This window comes from Pieris napi, chromosome 18 (genome assembly GCF_905475465.1).
Source record: "Pieris napi chromosome 18, ilPieNapi1.2, whole genome shotgun sequence".
Classification (NCBI taxonomy): domain Eukaryota; kingdom Metazoa; phylum Arthropoda; class Insecta; order Lepidoptera; family Pieridae; genus Pieris; species Pieris napi.
The window spans coordinates 707,575-728,656 of record NC_062251.1 but is presented as its reverse complement, the minus strand read 5'-3'; the positions used below and the strand labels follow the sequence as shown (position 1 = coordinate 728,656).

Here is a 21,082-nt window from a genome sequence, read left to right as displayed (position 1 = left end):
TTGCGCATTTGAGTTAGAATATAGTATATTGTTTAGGTGTTTAAAAAAACACACACAGTTGTTTTTTTTTTTAATACACGTGTCTCCACTTAGCAGCAACGGGGAGCAGGCCTAGTGGCTTCAGCGTGCGACTCTCATCCCTGAGATTGTAGGTTCGATCCCAGGCTGTGCACCAATGGGCTTTCTATTTATTTATTACATTGGCCCGCATAAAGGAAAACATAAATCTGAGATCTAAAAAAACGTTGCACCACTGATTTATTTTATTGTTGTCTCCACTGAGACATCATTTAACATTACTAGCCCAACTTAAGACTAATAATACCAGCCCCCGGAAAACAAACCACTGTTACCGCAGCCCCCGTAAAAGATACTGCCGCAGCCCCCGTAAAAGATACCGCTGTTGCCGCAGCCCCCTAAAACATACCGCTGTTACCGCAGCCCCCCCTAAAAGATACCGCTGTTACCGCAGCCCCCCTAAAAGATATACATTCATATAACGTCAAATTATATGAATGTATATCAGTAAGAAAAACCGGAGTCATAGATAACAAAATGTGCAATGCTATCGACTCGGGCGCAATCAAACCGAATTATGTAATTACGTTGACGTTTGAGTGATGTGGTTATACGATAGACAATTTTTAATAAATAGATATTGTTCGTTTTGTTTTTGTATTGATTATTTTTCTTGACTATTAGTTTTTAAGAATTTACTGTGGGGTAGCCCTTTGGGCGCCAAAGCTTCCCCTTAGAGCAGGGCTGTCAGATGAAAGAAAAGCATGATCGTACACCAACTACAAAAAAATCGTATATCAAGGAATTTTGAAATGAAAAGATCGTACAATATGAAAGTGGAAAGTTTTTATTTAAAATGACTGGCTGCCTTTGCCTTAAAGAGTGTAACTTTAAATCTCCATATTCTGAAGCCATTTCGACCTCACTTAAAAATATCTAATTTTTCCCAATCGGGACGATACTTCTATGCTCTGTGTTTGTTCCTCTCTGTTGCAGAAAGCTAAAAAGAGTTGACCAATTTCTTTTTTGGAGTACCTGGCGTAGGACGCTCTACTTCATTTTCGCTACCCATTCTTGCTTAAGCGTATTGAAGTAACAGAAAAACACTAAAGACAATATACACAAATACAGACTTTATATAAAAAAGGGTCTTCAGGCGTATACGAGTACGATTTTGGTCGGATCGTACTGAGCAAAAATTACATAAAATCGTAGGAGTACGATTTAAATCGTACATCTGGCAGCCTCTTAGTTTATTTAAAATGTCCAAGCAATAATGAAGAATGAACAAAAATTTACACTGCTTATTACTATTATATGTCACAGAGTACCACACAACAACTATTTTTGACAAATAAAAGAATATTGTCAAAGTTTTGACGTGATAACGTCTTTAAAATCGTTTTAGTCGGGTGACATGTTCAGAAACTTGTGTCACACCAAAACCTCACGAGCGCGATCGCAGGTATAACGAGAGAGAGACGGACCGATCTCCCGTCTCATCTCGAGCGCTGCCAGTCATTCCGTGAATGTATGAAGAAAAATGTATATCATAGTCGAATAAAGGTGATATCAGACGGTTCATTTTTTGTTCATTTTCACCTTTCATTCGGTACATTTCACTCGAAATGAAATGTCTGAACAAAAAATGAAACACGAGTGCCGAATGAAATCATTAGTGAACCGATCCAACAGTGTTGGATATTGGCATCCGGTATCTTTCATTCCCACTCCGAATGAACGAGAAATGAACGGTCTGAACTCTGAGAGAACGTTCATTCGGATTCGGCCATTTTGTTTCGAGTCCTGTAGCCGACGGACATCACGTTCTCGACGAAGTTATAACTTTTTTTTTTACTTTCATCCATTCGAAGATGATTACAATATGAATCAGGATCTTCAACGGCTAGTTCTCTCAACAATGTATTGGAAGCTCCTAATAAATTTCTTCTTTCAATCCATGGTCGCACCCACCACCGTCGACGTTTTCTTTGCTTCTTTTTTGTCAACTCTTTGATTAAATGATCACAAATTAAACTAATTCCAAGACGTACGACTTCATTCGATGACATATTTAAAAGAAAGAACAATGAATGTTCATATCTGTATCATTTCGTCTAAGCCGTGTGAACATAGAATGAAAAAAAATGAAGCATTCACTCGAGTGAACAATCATTCGAGTGAACCGTCTGATATCACCTTAAGTAAACTTGTCATTTTACACCCGAAATTTATCATCAAAAGTGTGAATAAAACGATAGATGTAATTTAAAATTTGAAAAAATTGTTATCTTCATTAATTCCTTACTTCCCAAAAACTTATATCACCAATAAGACGTTATCACGTAAACATCTCGATCGTAAACCTACTTTACAAACAACCAATATATTTTTTTTATGTGGATTTTCATTTTGTATTTTTTTTTTAATGGCTTTCAACTGGGCACAAGGTACTTCGCCAGTGTCGTGTAGATGGAGAAGGCATTTTGTATTTTCGTATGATGCGAAATATATCACGTCTTGTCAGACGAAACCACTTCAGAAACTTGGAGGTTGTTTAGTTATTTTTGTTTCTCAAATTAATTGTCAAGTTGTAAGTGACATGACGCTAGAATTTTAAAGGTATACTATGAAACTGAAAATACCATATCTATATCTAAACTAATATTATAAAGAGAAAGATTTGGAATTTTTTGTTTGTTTGGAATGAATAGACTCCGAAACTACTGGACCGATTTCAAAAATTCTTTCACCGTTGGCAAGCTACACTATTCCCGAGTGACATGGGCTATGTGTCATTTTCAAAAAAAATAGGGATGCTTACTAAAACTTAAATAATCTAACCCAAGGTGTAAAAAAATAAACAAAAAAAATCCTTCAATCGCGTGCGCTGCGAAAACTATTAATGATAGAACAAAATGATGTATTTCAATTTTTTAGGGCACATTACTATCTATAAAAAATGTCGCGACAGCATGTCTCTATCTTTTATACTTACGTCACAAAATGTGTCCTTTTATTAATTATTGTTTTTTAAATACCACCGCTAGAAAAGGCTCTTTATTCGTACCTAGGTATTGATCCTTATCAAAATAATTACCAACGTTTCACATAAGCTACAATTTAATGGCATAATCACCAAAAAAGCATGGTGGATTGGTGTTCTCCTGCCGTTTCTCTTGAATAGTTTACTACTATGTAATATAACAAAAATCTTTGCCACTAGTAATCTTAGTCTACTGGTAATTAATTAAACATACAAAATTAAAACAAATTTAAAAAGTTTGGTCCCTGTGGGACAGTTAATGCTGCCATTTCTCTGTATTGCGATATTCATTAAGGAAAGCACCAGCTCTGGGGTCACCATTACCAGGTGTTTTAAATCTTTTATTGTTGGCCAAGACTACTTCAAAAGGAACAAAATTAAAGTGAAGAAAGAAGATTATATTGTGAATATTTGCGTGTTAGAAATAAAATTCTTTTGTATTAGCTAAAGTATGGCTACATTCCAATTATTGTAAAAAACCCAATGTTATTTAAGGCCCTATCCCAGCACGAATTGCAGTATCTCGGGGTGGATTGCGGTGCGCAGAGAGGTGCGTCGCGTCGGCCCGTAATAACAATTAGTTATGTAAAACATTAAATTAATGTAATTTTATCATTTTTCTGAAATGGATTACTTGGCTTGCGATTAAATATATCGTGTAAATTTCAAAATTATGTTCTATATACATTTTCGTCATAAAATGAATTCAAAGTGTTAAAAATTGGCTATGTTTGGATTTTTTTTCTATCGAGCGAACTTATTTAAATCGTTTATCGAGCTTTCAAAATGGATACATAAACTACTCAACTCCACCATATATTTTTTCCACTCCCTACTTGAAACACCTCCCTAAGAAACGATGACGAAAAATGGAAAGAAACAATGTACTTTTTTGGAGTTTAGCGATAGGATAGGTCCTTAAGTAAGTAACTAAGTTATCTAATCAGCTGTGTTGGCCTAGTGGCTTCAGCGTGCGACTCTCATCCCTGAGGTCGTAGAATCCTGGCTGTGCATCAATGAACTCTCTCAGCGCATTTAACATTCGCTCGTACGAAGAAAAGCGGCAGGAAAACTTGCCTTAGATCCAAAAAACTTTAGAGGTGTCAAGGGACACCCGGATGGAACGAAATTCCTTTCGATTAATTTATATGTTAATTGGTATCATAACAGTATGATAGATTTTCTCGACACCAATCTTACGACGAAAAAAAAAGCCAACATCACGAGGTGTTCCCAGGCGGTCACCCATCCAAGTACTGACCTCGCCCGACGTTGCTTAACTTCGGTGATCGGACGAGAACCGGTGTATTACAATAGCAAATAGCAAAAAAGTGTCGTGACAACTTTTCGTAAGAATTTTTTCCGTCTAGCCCCCTTTCACAACGCGCGATAAGGAACTTCGTTCCAAAAAATTCGACGGCGTGTGTCAGCCACAGTAGCCTGATCACCTACTTGCCTATTAGATTGACAAATCATGAAACAAATACAGAAATCTGAGGCCCAAACCTAAAAAGGTTGTAGCGCCCCAATAAAAATGATTGTACTTAATTGATTGAATTGAATTTAGACTTTATGGCTTCCAGCCCTCGCGCAAAAGACAATTTATAGACATTAGCCATAGACAAATAGAAATTACGACACAGAGCATATAACATGAACTAATATGTATTAACTGTCAGGAGTATATGTATATATGTAGTGTATATGTTAACGTAAAATTGTAAATACCATTAAATTGTAATCTATCTCGCGAGATTATAAACTGTCGAAAGATTGTGAACTCAAGGTACTGCTTACAATTTAACGTATTATTATTCGGTAGATTATAATCTATCGAAGTGAAATCGTCAAATTGTGAAACGGTACGCACCTCGTCATGATACGTTAAATTGTAAGCAGTACGTTGAGTTCACAATCTTTCGACAGTTTACAATCTCGCGAGATAGATTACAATCTAACGGTTTTTACAATTTTACGTTGACATATAGATTAAGCTGCTAACTAAATATATAAGAAGGTAAGAACCTAAGAACCCTAACACATATATAGTGAATATATAAATAAGTATGTGATGCACCAATACCTAAGGTAACAGACGGAGTCCTGTAAGATCAGAGGTTCAATGTGGTGGGATTATCACAAAGCTATCAGGCATCACCACGATAATTAAGAGCTTGAAAGTCTTCGCGACTTTGAGAGGAAGCGAGAATAAGACAGCAATATTCAAATCTTATTTATTGTTATATCTTACTACTTACACCTATTCACACATTATTCTTGTGAGCGTGTCGCATCTTCAGCTATAGTGAAGTTTATAGTACAAAAATAGTATCTAGATTTTTTTTTTTTAAAGACAATTCACACCAATTGACCCAGTCCCATGCTAAGCTGGTGAAGTTTGTGTTATGGGTACTAGGCAACGGATGTTCATACATATTATTATAGATAGATAGATAGATATAAATACATATTTAAACACCCAAGACCTAAGCACAACACCAAATACTCATCACACCGATGTTCGTCTCAGCCGGGGATCGAACCCGGGACCCATGGATTCGCAGTCAGGGGTACTAATCACTAGAACAATGAGTCGTCAAACTAATCACTCTTAATTAACTACTAACTAATAGTGATATGTTTACTAGAATAGAACATATAGTTAATACTCGGAACAAACGTAGGCTGCAATTTCCCCGTACTAGACTATCTAAAGTTAGTAATTCTTTTTTGGGAAGAGGGATACTCTTTAATAAAATCCCACAGGCTCTTTTATCTCTGCCTTTTAATAAATTTAAGAAATGTATTAAAGAAAAGCTGTGTAAAAAGGCTTACTATTAAGTCAACGATTATCTAGTTGATAAAAGGGCCTGGGACTAGTGCTAGACAGGCTACTTCTAATTAATTTGCGATTTTTACAATAAGTGTTGTTTGATGATTTGCTATTTTAAAAGAGTACCGAGAGTTTTTGCACCGGCTTTTTCTTTCCTACACCCTCTGTCTTCTTTGCCGATGAGAGATGTCTACCGATTCAGATTTAATGACGTGGAATAAGTGATACATGTATCTTATATTCCATAATAAACATATTTAATTTTTGGAACGAAGTTCCTTATCGCGCGTTGTGAAAGGGGGCTAGACGGAAAAAATTCTTACGAAAAGTTGTCACGACACTTTTTTGCTATTTGCTATTGTAATACACCGGTTCTCGTCCGATCACCGAAGTTAAGCAACGTCGGGCGAGGTCAGTACTTGGATGGGTGACCGCCTGGGAACACCTCGTGATGTTGGCTTTTTTTTTCGTCGTAAGATTGGTGTCGAGAAAATCTATCATACTGTTATGATACCAATTAACATATAAATTAATGGAAAGGAATTTCGTTCCATCCGGGTGTCCCTTGACACCTCTAAAGTTTTATTATTTGAACAGCTAATTCAGCCGTGTCAGCAGTTGGTCAATGTTCAAATGTAATGAACAAACCTTGTATTGAGAACTGTCGTTATAGATGTATGTGCCTGATGCTATGGAATCTTCTGGTTTTTTTGTATAGTGATTAATCAAAGCCAACAGTTTTCTAAATAATTTGACGACTCATTGGTCTAGTGGTTAGTACCCCTGACTGCGAAACCATGGGTCCCGGGTTCGATCCCCGGCTGAGACGAACATCGATGTGAGCATTTGGTGTTGTGCTTAGGTCTTGGGTGTTTAAATATGTATCTATATGTCTATCTATCTATAATTTGTATGTATATCAGTTGTCTAGTACCCATAACACAAGCTTCACCAGCTTAGCATGGGACTAGGTCAATTGGTGTGAATTGTCTTAAAAAAAAATCCTTATTAAAAATCGATAATTCGTAATGGAAACCCGATCACAACACTAGACCAATATTTGTAAATCGGTTAATTACAGCGTTAATTGGTTGTCGGGAGCATTACCGATAGTCGAGTTGATGAGAAGGGATTCATTAATTACTTTGATTTTTGTCATAGACAAGTTTTTTTAAATAAGTTTGTAAAAAAGTGCGTGCGTACAAAGTACACATGTCAGAAGTGAAACTTCTTTGTAAATTAATTATTACTGAGGTAAAAGCCCCAATAGATGATCATGTACCAGTATATGATCAATCCATATATTTGTATATCTATATTCACACTGTTTACACACTGTATACGTGCTAATGATAATATAAATAAATATAAAATCTGCGGTTACTGCACAAGACTTTATGCGACAGAATTGCTATCTAAAGTTCTAATATGTAACTACTAAACGAATACATCAACCAAAAGCGTGTATTTTTTCTCCATCTCTTACTCTATCTCTCAATCTTTCTCACTCTCTCCTACCTCTTGGTCCATGGCACTGTGCGCGATGCGACCTTCGCCTTTTCTCACTCTCTCTCAATCGCTCTCTTCCTTTTCTTCGACAAAAACGCTGCACATCTTCGTGACGCTAATATTATGATTGCGTTTCATCCGTAAAAATGTTACCCACATGTGCCTAAAGAAGTTTCACTACACTTACACATCGCCGCCATGGATTGAATTAATACCTTAAAACACAGAAATATGTATGCGCCATGCTTTGCATCAGTTATGTCACATGTCACTAGAGGAAAAGTATCCAGAAGTTTACATAAACAAAGCCATATAAATGTCAATTGCCAAAATACGTGGCAATATTTGACTTTGATTGATCAAGAAATCATTGAAATATTAGCACTCATATAAATATTTAAAGTATATTTACAGACCATTGGTTTGACTGTCATTGTCCATAGACACTAATGCTAGAAGCAAGTGTCAATGTTCTTTTAAGAATCGGTTCTCTTACGAGCCCTTTGTCGAATGGTGAAGGAAGCGACTGAGAAGATATACAGATCATAGGTATCTAGTGATTGCCCATAGACACTAATGCTAAAAGCAAGTGTCGATGGTCTTTTAAGAATCGGTTCTCTTACGAATGGTGATGAAGGGTGAAGGAAGCGACTGAGAAGATATCACAGACCTCAGGTATCTAGTGATTGCCCATAGACACTAATACAAGAAGCAAGTGTCGATGGTCTTTTAAGAATCAGTTCTCTTACGGACTCTTTCTCATATGGTGATGAAGGGTTTCAGTTGAGGAAGCGACTGAGAAGACTTTACAGACCACAGGTATGAAGTGATTGGCCATAGACACTCATACTAGAAGCAAGTGTCGATGGTCTTTTAAGAATCGATTCTCTTACGGGCCCTTTGTCGAATGGTGATGAAGGAAGCGACTGAGAAGACTTTACAGACCTCAAGTATCTACTGATTGCCCATAGACACTTATACTAGAAGCAAGTGTCGATGGCTTATTTCTATTCTCGATTATATTTAATATACAAGCTAGAAGCAGGAATAATCTAATATTATTAAAGCCGTATCGTATTACATTATAATTAGACGTTGTTTTGATCTTCACTTAACTGGAACATTGAACCTTGCAACTTGTACTGTAACAAAATTTATATGAAGGATTTGAATTCTAAACAATTTTAGTGTAATAAATATTGTTAAGATTTTGCTTACGATAATTTGCCCGCCAAAATGTTAGACAAGATGGCGTCGCGCACCTGTCACCTTGAAACGTCAAGTTTTGTTAATTATCATTCAAAGGGGCCTCTTAGCCTAGCGGTCTTATTAAGTGGCAGCTAGGTGAGGAGTACTGGGTTCGATTCCCGGTTCGAGGGCAAGTTTTAATTTAATTTAAATTTGTTCTCGGCCTTTGGGAGGGTTGTGCGGTACCGGGCGAGTGCCTAAACCGTACATGGAGGACACGGTCGAATTTCTAAAGACAAGCACGAATTATAAAAAATCCTATACTTGACGCTGGCTAATGCACAAATCGTGCCAGAGCCATTAAAAAAAAAAAGATTTTCATTATGATACCGCCCGCCAAAATGTTAGACAAGATGGCGTCGCGCACCTGTCACCTTGAAACATCAATTTTTTTACGTGTTAATTATCATTCATTTACATATTTTTAAACAAAAACCTTCTCCGATGAAATTAAACTTAAATTATTAATCAAAAAAGCACTACAGCCATGCTTTTCTCGAAACTGTTCAGGCCATAACATATTGTTATGAATAAAATTAGCCAGAATTTAAGCATTTATTAAAAACATGAATAGCCGGATTTTCAGTGTTTACAATTATCTTAACTTACATAGTAATAATAATCGTTAAAAATTAATAATTATATAAAATGAAAACAAATTTAAAAAGTTTTGTCCCTGTGTACCTTTAATGTTGGCATGTATTGCGATACTCATTCGATAAGGAAAGCACCTGCTCTGGGGTCACCGGTAGTACCAGGTGCCAACTTAAATCTTAATTAGCGCCTGTGGACTTGAACCCCACGGCCCAAGACTAGTCCAAAGGGAAAAAAATCGAAGTTGGAGGAAAGACTCTTGTATTTTTATACAAAAACATGAAGTATTTGTTATTGAAGTTATACTTCTTTAGGCGCGTTATGAAAAATTGATGAGAGTGAAATTTTACGATGCGCGCGCACCGTGACACAAAATTAATAGAATGAAGTTGCCCACGGAAGATGCCACGGCATTGGACTTAATTTAAAAACAACATTCGAATAATAATAGAATGTATGTTACACTTAATGTAAGAGAATAATAATAAACATTTATTTATTTCATTTTTCAAATGTAAACTGAACTTTATTGACTATAATTACTCATTTTCCAGTCTTTGATTATTTAATTGTAATTAATTGTTTGCATGCAATCAAAAACTATTTTTAATAATGCCAAAGAAGTATAACTTCTTACGCGCGTACATAAGTACACGCGCCCTTTTTTATAATATGGTCATTGGTCACAATAAGTTGTTAGGTTAGCTAATTACGTAGTAACTTAATACAGAAGGACAGAAAAATCTTCTAATTTTATCCACAACTAAGTTATATTGGATCCAAAATGGCCTGCTCTGTTTTGAGATAAGGATCCTCCTTACAAACATTGTGTAAAATAAAAAACTTGGCGATTAAAAAGAATGGCGGAGAGTTTATTGCCAGTTCTTCTCCGCTCTACGCCCTTGATTTGAGAACTGCCTTGCGATTCTGTAACTCACTTTTCAAACTCACACAGCGGTTTTCGCATCGGCGGTCGCTCTCAAATCAGTCGTGAAGCAGTCAAGTCGTGAACTACAAGCTCCCACCTTTTCAGAATGCCAAATCATAAAATGACTGCTTCATGACTGATTTGAGATCGACCGCCGATGCGAAAACCGCTGTGTGAGTTCGAAAAGTGAGTTACAGAATCGCAGGGCTGGCAGTAAATGCAAAATAAGAAGCATGTAATTTTTTTATTGACGTTCATAAGTGTACATTGTGTTACCTAAATGATTGACTTTGACATGGCTTTTGTTTTTGTTATATTCATTTTCAAGTGGCGTGATAGTTTTTAAATAAATACGCTGCAAGAAACTGTTCAATTAGACTTTTTATTAATTTAATTCCAGTAGTATTTTCAAAATAAATTACACGAAGCGGCTCTATTTTATTTAATGATACCCATAATGTAACATGCATAATTGTGTCACAGATAACCTAACAGATAGGTCATGCAGCATTGCCATAGACAATCTTGATACTAGAGCATTCCTTTTAAGAATTTGTACGCTCTTTGACCTTAAGTTGAATTGGTTCGGAAATACTTCAGTTTGCTCAACATATGGGCCGTTCAAGTACGTAAGCAGATTTACTGCTATCCCCCCCCCCCCCCCTTCCTCTTGTCAGGAAAAGTAAGCAAAGCTCTCAAAAATAATAGTACATACAATTAATTTTTTGTAGGAATCCTCGAAAATGCATTTCATTTTCAAGCATAGACAATGTGTGGGTAATATGTGTACAAAAGTAAATAATTACTGTTGATGTGATTTTTATTTGGGGGCCTCATAGCCTAGCGGTCTTATTAAGTGGCAGCTAGGTGAGGGGTACCGGGTTCGATACCCGGTTCGAGGGCAAACTTTAATTTAAATTTGTTCTCGGCCTTTGGGAGGGTTGTGCGGTAACGGGCGAGTGCCTAAACCGTACATGGAGGACACGGTCGAATTTCTAAAGACAAGCACGAATTATAAAAAAAATCTATACTTAACGTTGGCTAATGCACAAATCGTGCCAGAGCCATTAAAAAAAAAATACTGTTGACGTAATCATCAAATAAGAAATCAAAGACCCCCCTCCCCCCTATACTGTCAAAATGTGCCTTTAAAAGCCCAGTTGTGGAACGACGGATGTTGACGTGGAATTTCGTATTCTGCATCGACAATGATGAAACTCAGCTCCATTTAAGTTCAAGGTCAATTGGATTAATACGGCAGCGTCTATATCCAATTCTAGAGACAAAAGTCCACATCTGCACGCTCTATATTCTATGACGCTATCCCGGTGGGCGGTCAATCGCGCCCGCGCAGTAATGTGATATCAGAGATCGCCGGGGGTCCAAACCCCTGCTCATAATGTATGGTACAACATGAGATGTTGTTCTGCATATTCCTATACTAGGACGAAATCTTTAACATATTTTTTGGAATTTTATTTTTGACGTTTATAGAACAGTGAGCAAACGGGCAGGTGAGTCATGATGTTAAGTGATACCGCCCATGGACACTTTCAATGGTAGGACCAGCGTTGTGGGCCTTTTAAGAATTGGTACGCTCTTTCGAACGCTAGTTGCGCTCCTTTGAAGGAGCTTTAGTCGAATTGGTTTGGTCATACTGACCATGTACACTTTATATGCCAGAGGGCGATTTCGAATATAGCTACTGCCAATGTTAGAGCACTCGCGAGTGCGTTGCCGGTCTTTAAATAATTTGTACGTTCTTTTCTTGAATTACCCTAAGTCGATTTGGCTCGGAAATGCCTACTGCCAATGCTAGAGGGCTCACGAGTGCGGTGCTGGCCTATAAAGAATTGGCACGCTCTTTTCTTGAAAGAGCTTAAGTGGAATTGGTTCGGAAATTCTTACTGCCCATGGACACTCTTAATTCCAGACGGCGATTGCGTTGCCGGCCTTTTAATAATTGGTACGTTATTTTCTTGAAGGACCCTAATTCGAATTGGTTCGAAAATACCTACTGCCAATGCTAGAGCACTCGCGAGTGCGTTGCCGGCCTTTTAAAAATTGGTACGTTATTTTCTTGAAAGACCCTAAGTCGAATTGGTTCGAAAAAACTGTCATAAAAAACGCTCAGTTGTAGAACGACGGACGTCGACGTCCGATGATGCCTGCATTAGTGTTAATTAGAAAACCGGGAGTCTTTTAGGTCTGGGCCTCAAATTTCTGTATACTCTTCATAGGCAAGTAGGTGATCAACTGTGCCTGACACACGTGCCTGACTTTTTCCTTCGTACTGTTATATATTTAAAACCTTAGAGACAACCCTATGTCAGCCTCTATTTTAGCAAGCTTGCATTCTCCTATTCAACTGCCATGAGCATTATCTTTCAGCTTAAAGTCAGTCCCATTTTACGATTCAAACCGAGCAGTTGCCTTTCTAAATCTGTATTTCTAAATAAATCCTTTGTGTAAAATAAAATCTCTTTTTTAAAACTCTAAATCCGGGACGTCGTATAACATTGGTGGCAGCTCAAGGGATTTTTAAAAAATCCTCGGTACGCCTCAGTTTGGCAGTCGCGACTAACGAGTGATTACAAAAGTGAATATTTCTGTGAATAACTAGATTTTCCTATTCGCTGTGAATTCTAAAATTGTTTTGTGAAGAAACATCCGCCGTCTCCGCCCCATACATCAAAGATGTTCATTGGTAAAACTGCAGCATTCCTGTAAGTCTTCAAAAAAAAAAATCCTATATATTCGTATTTCAGTGTGTTGTGTAAAAAAAAATTAGTGAAGTTCAAAGTGCTAAAAATAGAAAGGTTTTAATAAATTACAATCTCATAATTGGTTATAATACCAATTAGAAATCAGTGCATCGCCTAATCAGTTCTCAGTAACGCTAGCCGTCGTCGCGTCGTTATCAGTATTGTTTTGTCTAGGCCATATCCTACGTGAAGATGCCTAAGGAAGATGTTATTGTACGCGAGTCTAAGAATAGGCCATCTACAGACGTTGATTTAAATATATTAATTAAATTCATAAACAAATTTGATGGTAACCGAGAAAAATTAAGTGCCTTTTTAAACAATTGTAAAAATGCGGTAGAACTTGCTACTCAAAATCAACAGGACATTTTATTAAAATTTATTATAAGTCAATTAGAAGGTCGCGCAGAAACGGCTTGTTGTGTTAAAGAATTCGAGAATTGGCACCAGCTCGAAGATTTCTTAAAATCTCAATTTGGGGATAAAAAACACTATGCTGCGCTGCTTTCTGATTTACAGGAATGTCGTCAATTAGGCAACGAAACGGTCAACCAGTTTGCATTACGAATAGAGTCTTGCTTGTCAAAATTATTATGCGAAATTAATATAACTATCCCTACTAAGAAAAAAGACGAACTGGCAGGCCGCGTCGCAGCTATGAAAGACTTAGCGTTACACACGTTTGTAGTCGGCCTAAATCCAAGATTGTCTACAGTAGTTCGATGCCGTGACCCTGAATCTTTGAACGACGCCATTAATTTCGCTACTTCGGAGGAAAAGATTATCAATGCTTTGACACGACGAAATACTAATTACTCGCAAACTCCAAATACTCAGAATCAGGCACGATTCCGCCCATCTCACTCATCATATCCACAAAATCGATCAGCCTTACAACATGGCACTAATAATAATACAACATCTGCCGCGTTTAGGCCCTCTAATCCTATAGTGTGCCGATATTGCAAGGCCCCAGGGCATACTATTGAAGGTTGTCGCAAACGAGAATACAATAATAGGAAATTTGGAAACAATCAAAATTCAAACTACCGCACAAACCCTACTACTTCCTTTCAAAATCGGAACCAACCGATTCATGCAATAGCTTCTTATGAAGATTATGGTGTCGATGAGACAGATAATCCTTTAAACGAATAAAGGACTCCCGACGGTGTCTCCCGAGTCCGAAATTTCAACGTCCTCTATTGCTATATCCAAATGACACCGCAAATTCTATATCCTATTACAATTCCAGGGTCACACAACAGGGTAACCAGCCCCAAAATGAAGGCCAACCTCTACGTAGAATAAATTCTATTTCCAATTACAATTCCAAGGTCACACAACAGGGTAACCAGCCCCAAAATGAAGACCATATTCCTATTTCTAAATCCAAGGTCACACATCAGGGTAACCAGCCCCAAAACGAAGACCATATTCTCATTTCTAAATCCAAGGTCACACAACAGGGTAACCAGCCCCAAAACGAAGACCATATTCTCATTTCTAAATCCAAGGTCACACAGCAGGGTAACCAGCCCCAAAACGAAGACCATGCTCCTATTTCTAAATCCAAGGTCACACAGCAGGGTAACCAGCCCCAAAACGAAGACCATACTCCTATTTCAAAGTCCAAAGTTACACAGCAGGGTAGTCAAACTCATAGTGGTAGCAACGTTAATAAATCAATTACAAAATCCTCTGTACCACATAACCCTAGTTTTAATAATGGTGCAATAAATTCCCAACGAAGGACATACATGCCTGCCATATCTCCTCTTACAACATCCATGGTTGATACCTCAAACATCACACCTGAAATAAAAAACAATATATATAACAAAATACATAACGTTACTTCAAATCCATCCGAAAAATACTTACCCTTTGTGGAAGTTCAAACCTCTGTATCTACCAAACGACTTAAGCTCCTTGTTGACAGTGGTGCATCTATTAGCCTTATAAAGAAATCATCTATTCAAAACATGCCTGAAATAGACGAACATACTATAACATTTTCAGGAATTGGAACTGCAGATAAACCAATGAAGTCATTTGGACGTATACCTATCGAATTCAACTCTCTGAAGTATCGATTTCATATTATTGATAACATAAATTTTCCTTACGATGGTATAATTGGAAACGATTTCCTATCGGACAACTACTCAAACATTGATTTTAGGAATGAATCGCTTACGATTAGTCAAGTTGAACTTGCTTTAAAATTTAATGAACCAATATATACTATTGCTCCCCGAACTGAAACCATCATAGAATGCTCGGTACTTAATCCAGAAATAGGTGAAGGCTTGATGGTAGATCAAAATCCCGTCGACTCAATTCTAATTGCTAACTGCATTGTCAAGGTTAAACCTAATTCTAGGATAAACATTTCTGTTGTAAATATCTCTGAGTCTCCAATTACGTTAAACTCAAATTTAAAATTAAAACTTACGCCCTTGGAAAACAAAGAAAATCACCAAATATTCAATATATCTCATACAATCCCCAACAATGCTGTTAACAGAACTGAGCAGGTCTTAGACCTTTTAAGAGTCACTCACCTTAATAACGAAGAACGAGACTCATTATTTAATCTCTGCGCTGAATTTTCGGATATATTCCACCTCCCTGAAGATTCTCTGACTTGTACTAATGCTCTCGAGCACCAGATACCAACCTCTTCCTCTGTACCCATTAATACAAAATCATATCGATTTCCTGAAGTTCATAAACAAGAGGTAAACAATCAGATTAATAAAATGCTTAATGAAGGAATTATCAAACCGTCAACTTCTCCATGGTCATCTCCGATCTGGATAGTTCCAAAAAAGCTCGATGCTTCTGGTCAGCGTAAATGGCGCATTGTTATCGACTATCGCCGATTAAATGATATCACTATTGGAGATTCTTACCCTATTCCTAATATTTCAGAGATTTTAGACCAATTGGGTAAATGTAAATACTTTAGTACACTCGACTTAGCTTATGGCTTTCATCAAATTAAAATGTCTGAAGCCGACGCTCCCAAAACTGCTTTTTCCATCCCACAAGGACACTTTGAATTTGCGCGGATGCCATTTGGGCTCAAAAATGCCCCTTCCACGTTTCAGAGGTTGATGAATTCCGCTCTATCAGGCCTGCAAGGGCTACAATGCTTTGTTTATTTAGATGACATCGTAATCTACTCATTTGATCTCCAAAAACATATGAAAAACCTCTCTAATGTCTTTGACAGACTCCGACAGTTTAACCTCAAACTTCAGCCAGACAAATGCGAATTTCTGCGCAAGGAAGTTTCTTATCTCGGTCACATAATAACTGACGAAGGCGTCAAGCCAAATCCCGAAAAAACCAGAGCAGTCCAAGATTTTCCCCAACCCAAATGTCCTAAAGACATTAAATCCTTCATGGGGTTAGTGTCCTACTATCGTCGTTTTATACCTAACCTATCTAAAATTGCTAAACCCCTTACAAACCTCTTAAAGAAGGATGTTCCGTTCATTTGGCAACATGAACAACAGTTAGCCTTTGAAACTCTAAAAAATAGCTTGATATCCGCACCTATACTTGCTTACCCTGACTTTAACCAACCATTCAACCTCACATGCGACGCATCTAACTATGCAATCTCCGCTATCTTGTCACAAGGGCCTATAGGAAAAGACCGCCCTATCGCTTTTGCGTCTAGAACACTATCTAAAGCCGAAAGTAACTACAGCGTTACCGAAAAGGAATGCTTGGCTATCATATGGGGAACTAAAACCTTTAGACCATACCTGTATGGTAATAAATTTACAATTTTGACAGACCATAAACCACTCAAATGGTTATTTAATTGTAAGGATCCTGGATCCAAGCTTGTAAGATGGCGTTTAAAACTCGAGGAGTTCGACTACAACATTGAATATAAAAAAGGAAAAATTAATAGTAACGCCGACGCTCTGTCTCGATTTCCCGTCAATCCAATTATCAAAGATCAGACTGATTCTCAACGGGTAATACCGTCTTCAAGTGAGAATGATCCACTTCCCTTTAGTCCTCTAACAATAGATGATCTAGGTATCCAACTCCCTTCGAATTCCAATGCTGATAGTGACAGCCTACCCAATATCGATCTTTTAGAAAACGATGAAATGCTGATTCCTGCTACTAGCCCTGAGAATGAGACCAACTCACCTGCGCAAAATCCTTCACGCTTTTCACCTCTTCAAGGCGCTTCAAATTCTAACACTGACTACAACGACTTCCTGAAAACTTTCTCAAACAAAAATGAAAACTTCAACACTCATATAAAGGAACACAATGAAAGTCTCCTTAAGAGTAATTCTAAAGCCATCTTAATCCCTGTATCAATCGACTTCGATGAATCAAATCCATATCTCCAAGACATTCTGTCCACACTACCCGACACTACCAATATCCTGAATTCAGAAAGAGAACTACATTCGTTTCAAAAAATCGAAATTAAAAACAAGATATACTATCTTTTATTTACTAAAGTCTACTATTTCGACGACTGTACATATCCAGATATATTCAAAACTCTCAAAACAGCCCGAGACGATATCTTGCTTTCCGCGAACATTGGAGAAATAGCCATATCTGACTTTAAAAGTCTCTTCGAACAACATTCCTTTGTTAAAATATATGGCATGCTTATGTACTTATTTAATAATACTAACATAACAGTAAATATACACCATAATACCATCCTATATCCTGTTCCTTCCGAGATCACTAAAATCCTTAAAGAAAACCATGATATCCCGATTGCAGGACATCTGGGCTCAAATAGAATGTATAATAGAATCAAAGAACGATATTACTGGAAGAATATGCGTACAGATATAGAAAATTATGTACAAAACTGTAAACTATGTCAATCAAACAAAGCACTGAGGAAGATCAACCAATCACCCATGCAAATCACGACTACCGCTACACGCCCATTTGAAAGAATTAGCCTCGACATAGTTGGCCCTTTGCCTGAAGCTGGATTTCAAAAACTTAAATTCATACTTACTCTTCAGGATGATTTGACCAAGTTTTCCATTTCATACCCAATATCAAACGCTACAGCAGAAGAAACCTGTGAAGGTTTAGTTCACTTTATTTCCCTATTTGGTATCCCTAAAACCATATTAACAGACCAAGGAACTAATTTCACTGCCGAATTATTTAAACGCACATGCGAGTTCTTAAAGATTAAACAAATTTGGTCATCACCTTACCACCCTCAAACGCAAGGCGCTTTGGAAAGAAGCCATTCAACTTTAAAGGAATATTTGAAATCCTACGTAAATGAAAATCAGACAAACTGGCATAAGTTCGTATATACCGCCATGTTAACCTATAATAGTAGTGTCCACACAACGACTAAATTCACTCCATACGAACTTGTTTTCGGCCACAAGCCATATATCCCTGACTCAATATTTGAATCACGCCCTGACGTTACATATCCAGAGTATATTAAAATGCTCCATCACCGATTACAAATTTCTCGAGAAAAGGCTTTGGAAAATATCAAAACTTCCAAAGAAAGATCAAAAACCTACTATGATAAACACACGCGGTCTATACAGTATAAAGTAGGTGACTATGTTTATTTAAAAAATCACGTCAGGCTGCGCAAGGCTCTTTCGCCAATTTGGAAAGGTCCCTATAAAATCGTTAAAGTCCACGATAATAATACTTTACACCTTTTAATAAATCGACGTCATGTTAAACATCATTTTGATGAAGTAAAACCAGCTCACGAGATCTAATTTAAATTTTATTTTATAAATGTTTTTATTTTTATTATAAGTAACATTATTTTAATCCTTTTAATAGTATTATAACACGCTCACATATTTTCCAGGGTCATCGCAATTCTCTGCAATGTCACCCTAGCTGAATCTGAAAATCAGTATGTCAAAAATATTGTGAAAGGTCCTGGGATCTTCTTCGACCCTGTTGGCACACTAAAGATAATAAACGACCAATTTCATATTGTAATTCCCGTAGAGATCATTCCCATACAAAATCATATAATGGACATAAATAAAGTGTTCAATAATGTTCAGTCTTATTGTCAGAGAAGCGAAGTAATTGGTGTTTCGCAATGTCATAACTTATTGCAACCTTTAGAAGCAATCCTTAAAGATCTCCAACGTGACTTTAATGCCGTTTCACATCTAGTATCCGATAATTACGTTTCGAAAAGATCCGCATGGTTTTCCGGAATAGGCACTGTATTTAAACACATATTCGGTACCTTGACCGAAGATGATGCGAAGACCTATGAAGACGCTATTAAAACTCTTTATGAAAATGATAAAAAGATTTCAGGAACATTGAAGAAAACCGTAATCGCTTCCCAATCTGCCATTTCCAATATAAATCAATCCTTACATGAAATGAACCTTAATCAAGCAAAATTGAATGGTGTCGTCAAACAATTAGCGTCTTCGGTATCCAATATAACAAATGCTTTTAATGAGGTTAACTTTAGGAATAATTTTTATAACATTTTAAATATTTTACAATCAAGCTTACTGACTTTATCATTTAAGGTGGAAGACTTACTTAACTCCATTTTACTCATTAAAAGTAACACATTGCATCCTTCAGTTCTAACCCCGAACCAAATGTACAATGATATTGTAAATAATTTTAAGTTACTACCTAAGTACAGAGATTTTCCTGTAATCATAGATATAAGCAATATTCATATTCTAATTAATATAGCCGATTTAACTTGTTACTATTTCAATAAAAAATTAATGTTTATTGTAAAGATTCCACTCGTAACCTTAGAACATTTTAATATCTATAAAACTGTACCATTGCCTATTCCACATACGGAGGGTAATTTAAATTCTTTCGCTATGATCCTCCCTTCGGAACAATTTTTAGCCTTGAGTACAGACAAACTATCTTATATCTATCTCAAAGATTTAAATGATTGTAAAAGCATACTTACCGATACTTACCTTTGTGAAATAACCGATGTCTACGCAGTACTTAATAATCCTTCATGTGAAATCGAAATAATTACTAAAGCCTTAACTAACCTTCCGGAAAATTGTCCTGTTAAGGTTATGTTTGGTGATTTAGATATTTGGCATAAGCTAAATAATAACAAATGGATATTTGTACAATCAAAATCCACTAAATTGTCTATTGAATGTAATCAAAATGTATCTGAGTTAGTTATATCCGGTACAGGTGTACTAAGTCTACCAATAGATTGTGTAGGTTTTCATAAAAACCTTAAGTTGGTGACTAAAGTGTATCCTAAAACATATGTACCCGCTGTATCCTCGAATTTTGATATTATTAACGATGATTGTTGTAAAAGTGTAAACAAATTAAGTAATAACATTTCTATTCCAAAAATCAAGATTATTAACCTTGATAATTTAAAATCAATTAAAGCTATTTCAGACATGTCAATGGAGGATCTAAATGAGATCAAGAATCCTAATAATTTTAATAATCATGTTAGCTTTCCTATTTTAAGTATTTTCTCTGTAATCCTAGTTATTAGTTTTGTTTTTGTATATTTTTATAAGAAAGGCAAATGTTCAAGAAAACTCCAAGTTTCCAATAATATCCCGGTTGAGCAAGATAATAATCTGGCAAACCAGAGTAATCCTTCAGTAGCCCGCTTGCGAGTTTGTTAAATATTAAGTAAACTTACAAATAAACCGTAAGTTTCCTCATAACGAGGGGGTTGTTATATATTTAAAACCTTAGAGACAACCCTATGTCAGCCTCTATTTTAGCAAGCTTGCATTCTCCTATTCAACTGCCATGAGCATTATCTTTCAGCTTAAAGTCAGTCCCATTTTACGATTCAAACCGAGCAGTTGCCTTTCTAAATCTGTATTTCTAAATAAATCCTTTGTGTAAAATAAAATCTCTTTTTTAAAACTCTAAATCCGGGACGTCGTATAACAGTACGAGCGAAGGTTAAACGCGCACATAGAAAGTCTATTGGTGCACAGTCGCGGATGCACACAGGCCTATGAATATATTATTGAATATATAATTAATTGTTACAGGGATCTCCAAGGGAACAACATCAGTCTGATAGTGCAGAGCGATTTTCAGAAGCTGAAAGATCTGAAAACATTGTAAGTATTTTA

General features: G+C 36.6%; 1 protein-coding gene across 2 annotated transcripts in view; it reads left to right on the top strand.

The window, feature by feature from the left end:
* Window positions 1–21,082, top strand: part of LOC125058178 (protein slit) — a 147,412-nt gene that overhangs the window by 67,394 nt on the left and 58,936 nt on the right. For both annotated transcript variants that reach the window (XM_047662205.1, XM_047662204.1), the window contains exon 3: window positions 20,999–21,070. In XM_047662205.1, coding sequence (XP_047518161.1) covers window positions 20,999–21,070 — 72 coding nt within the window. The remainder of the gene's footprint in view (window positions 1–20,998; window positions 21,071–21,082) is intronic.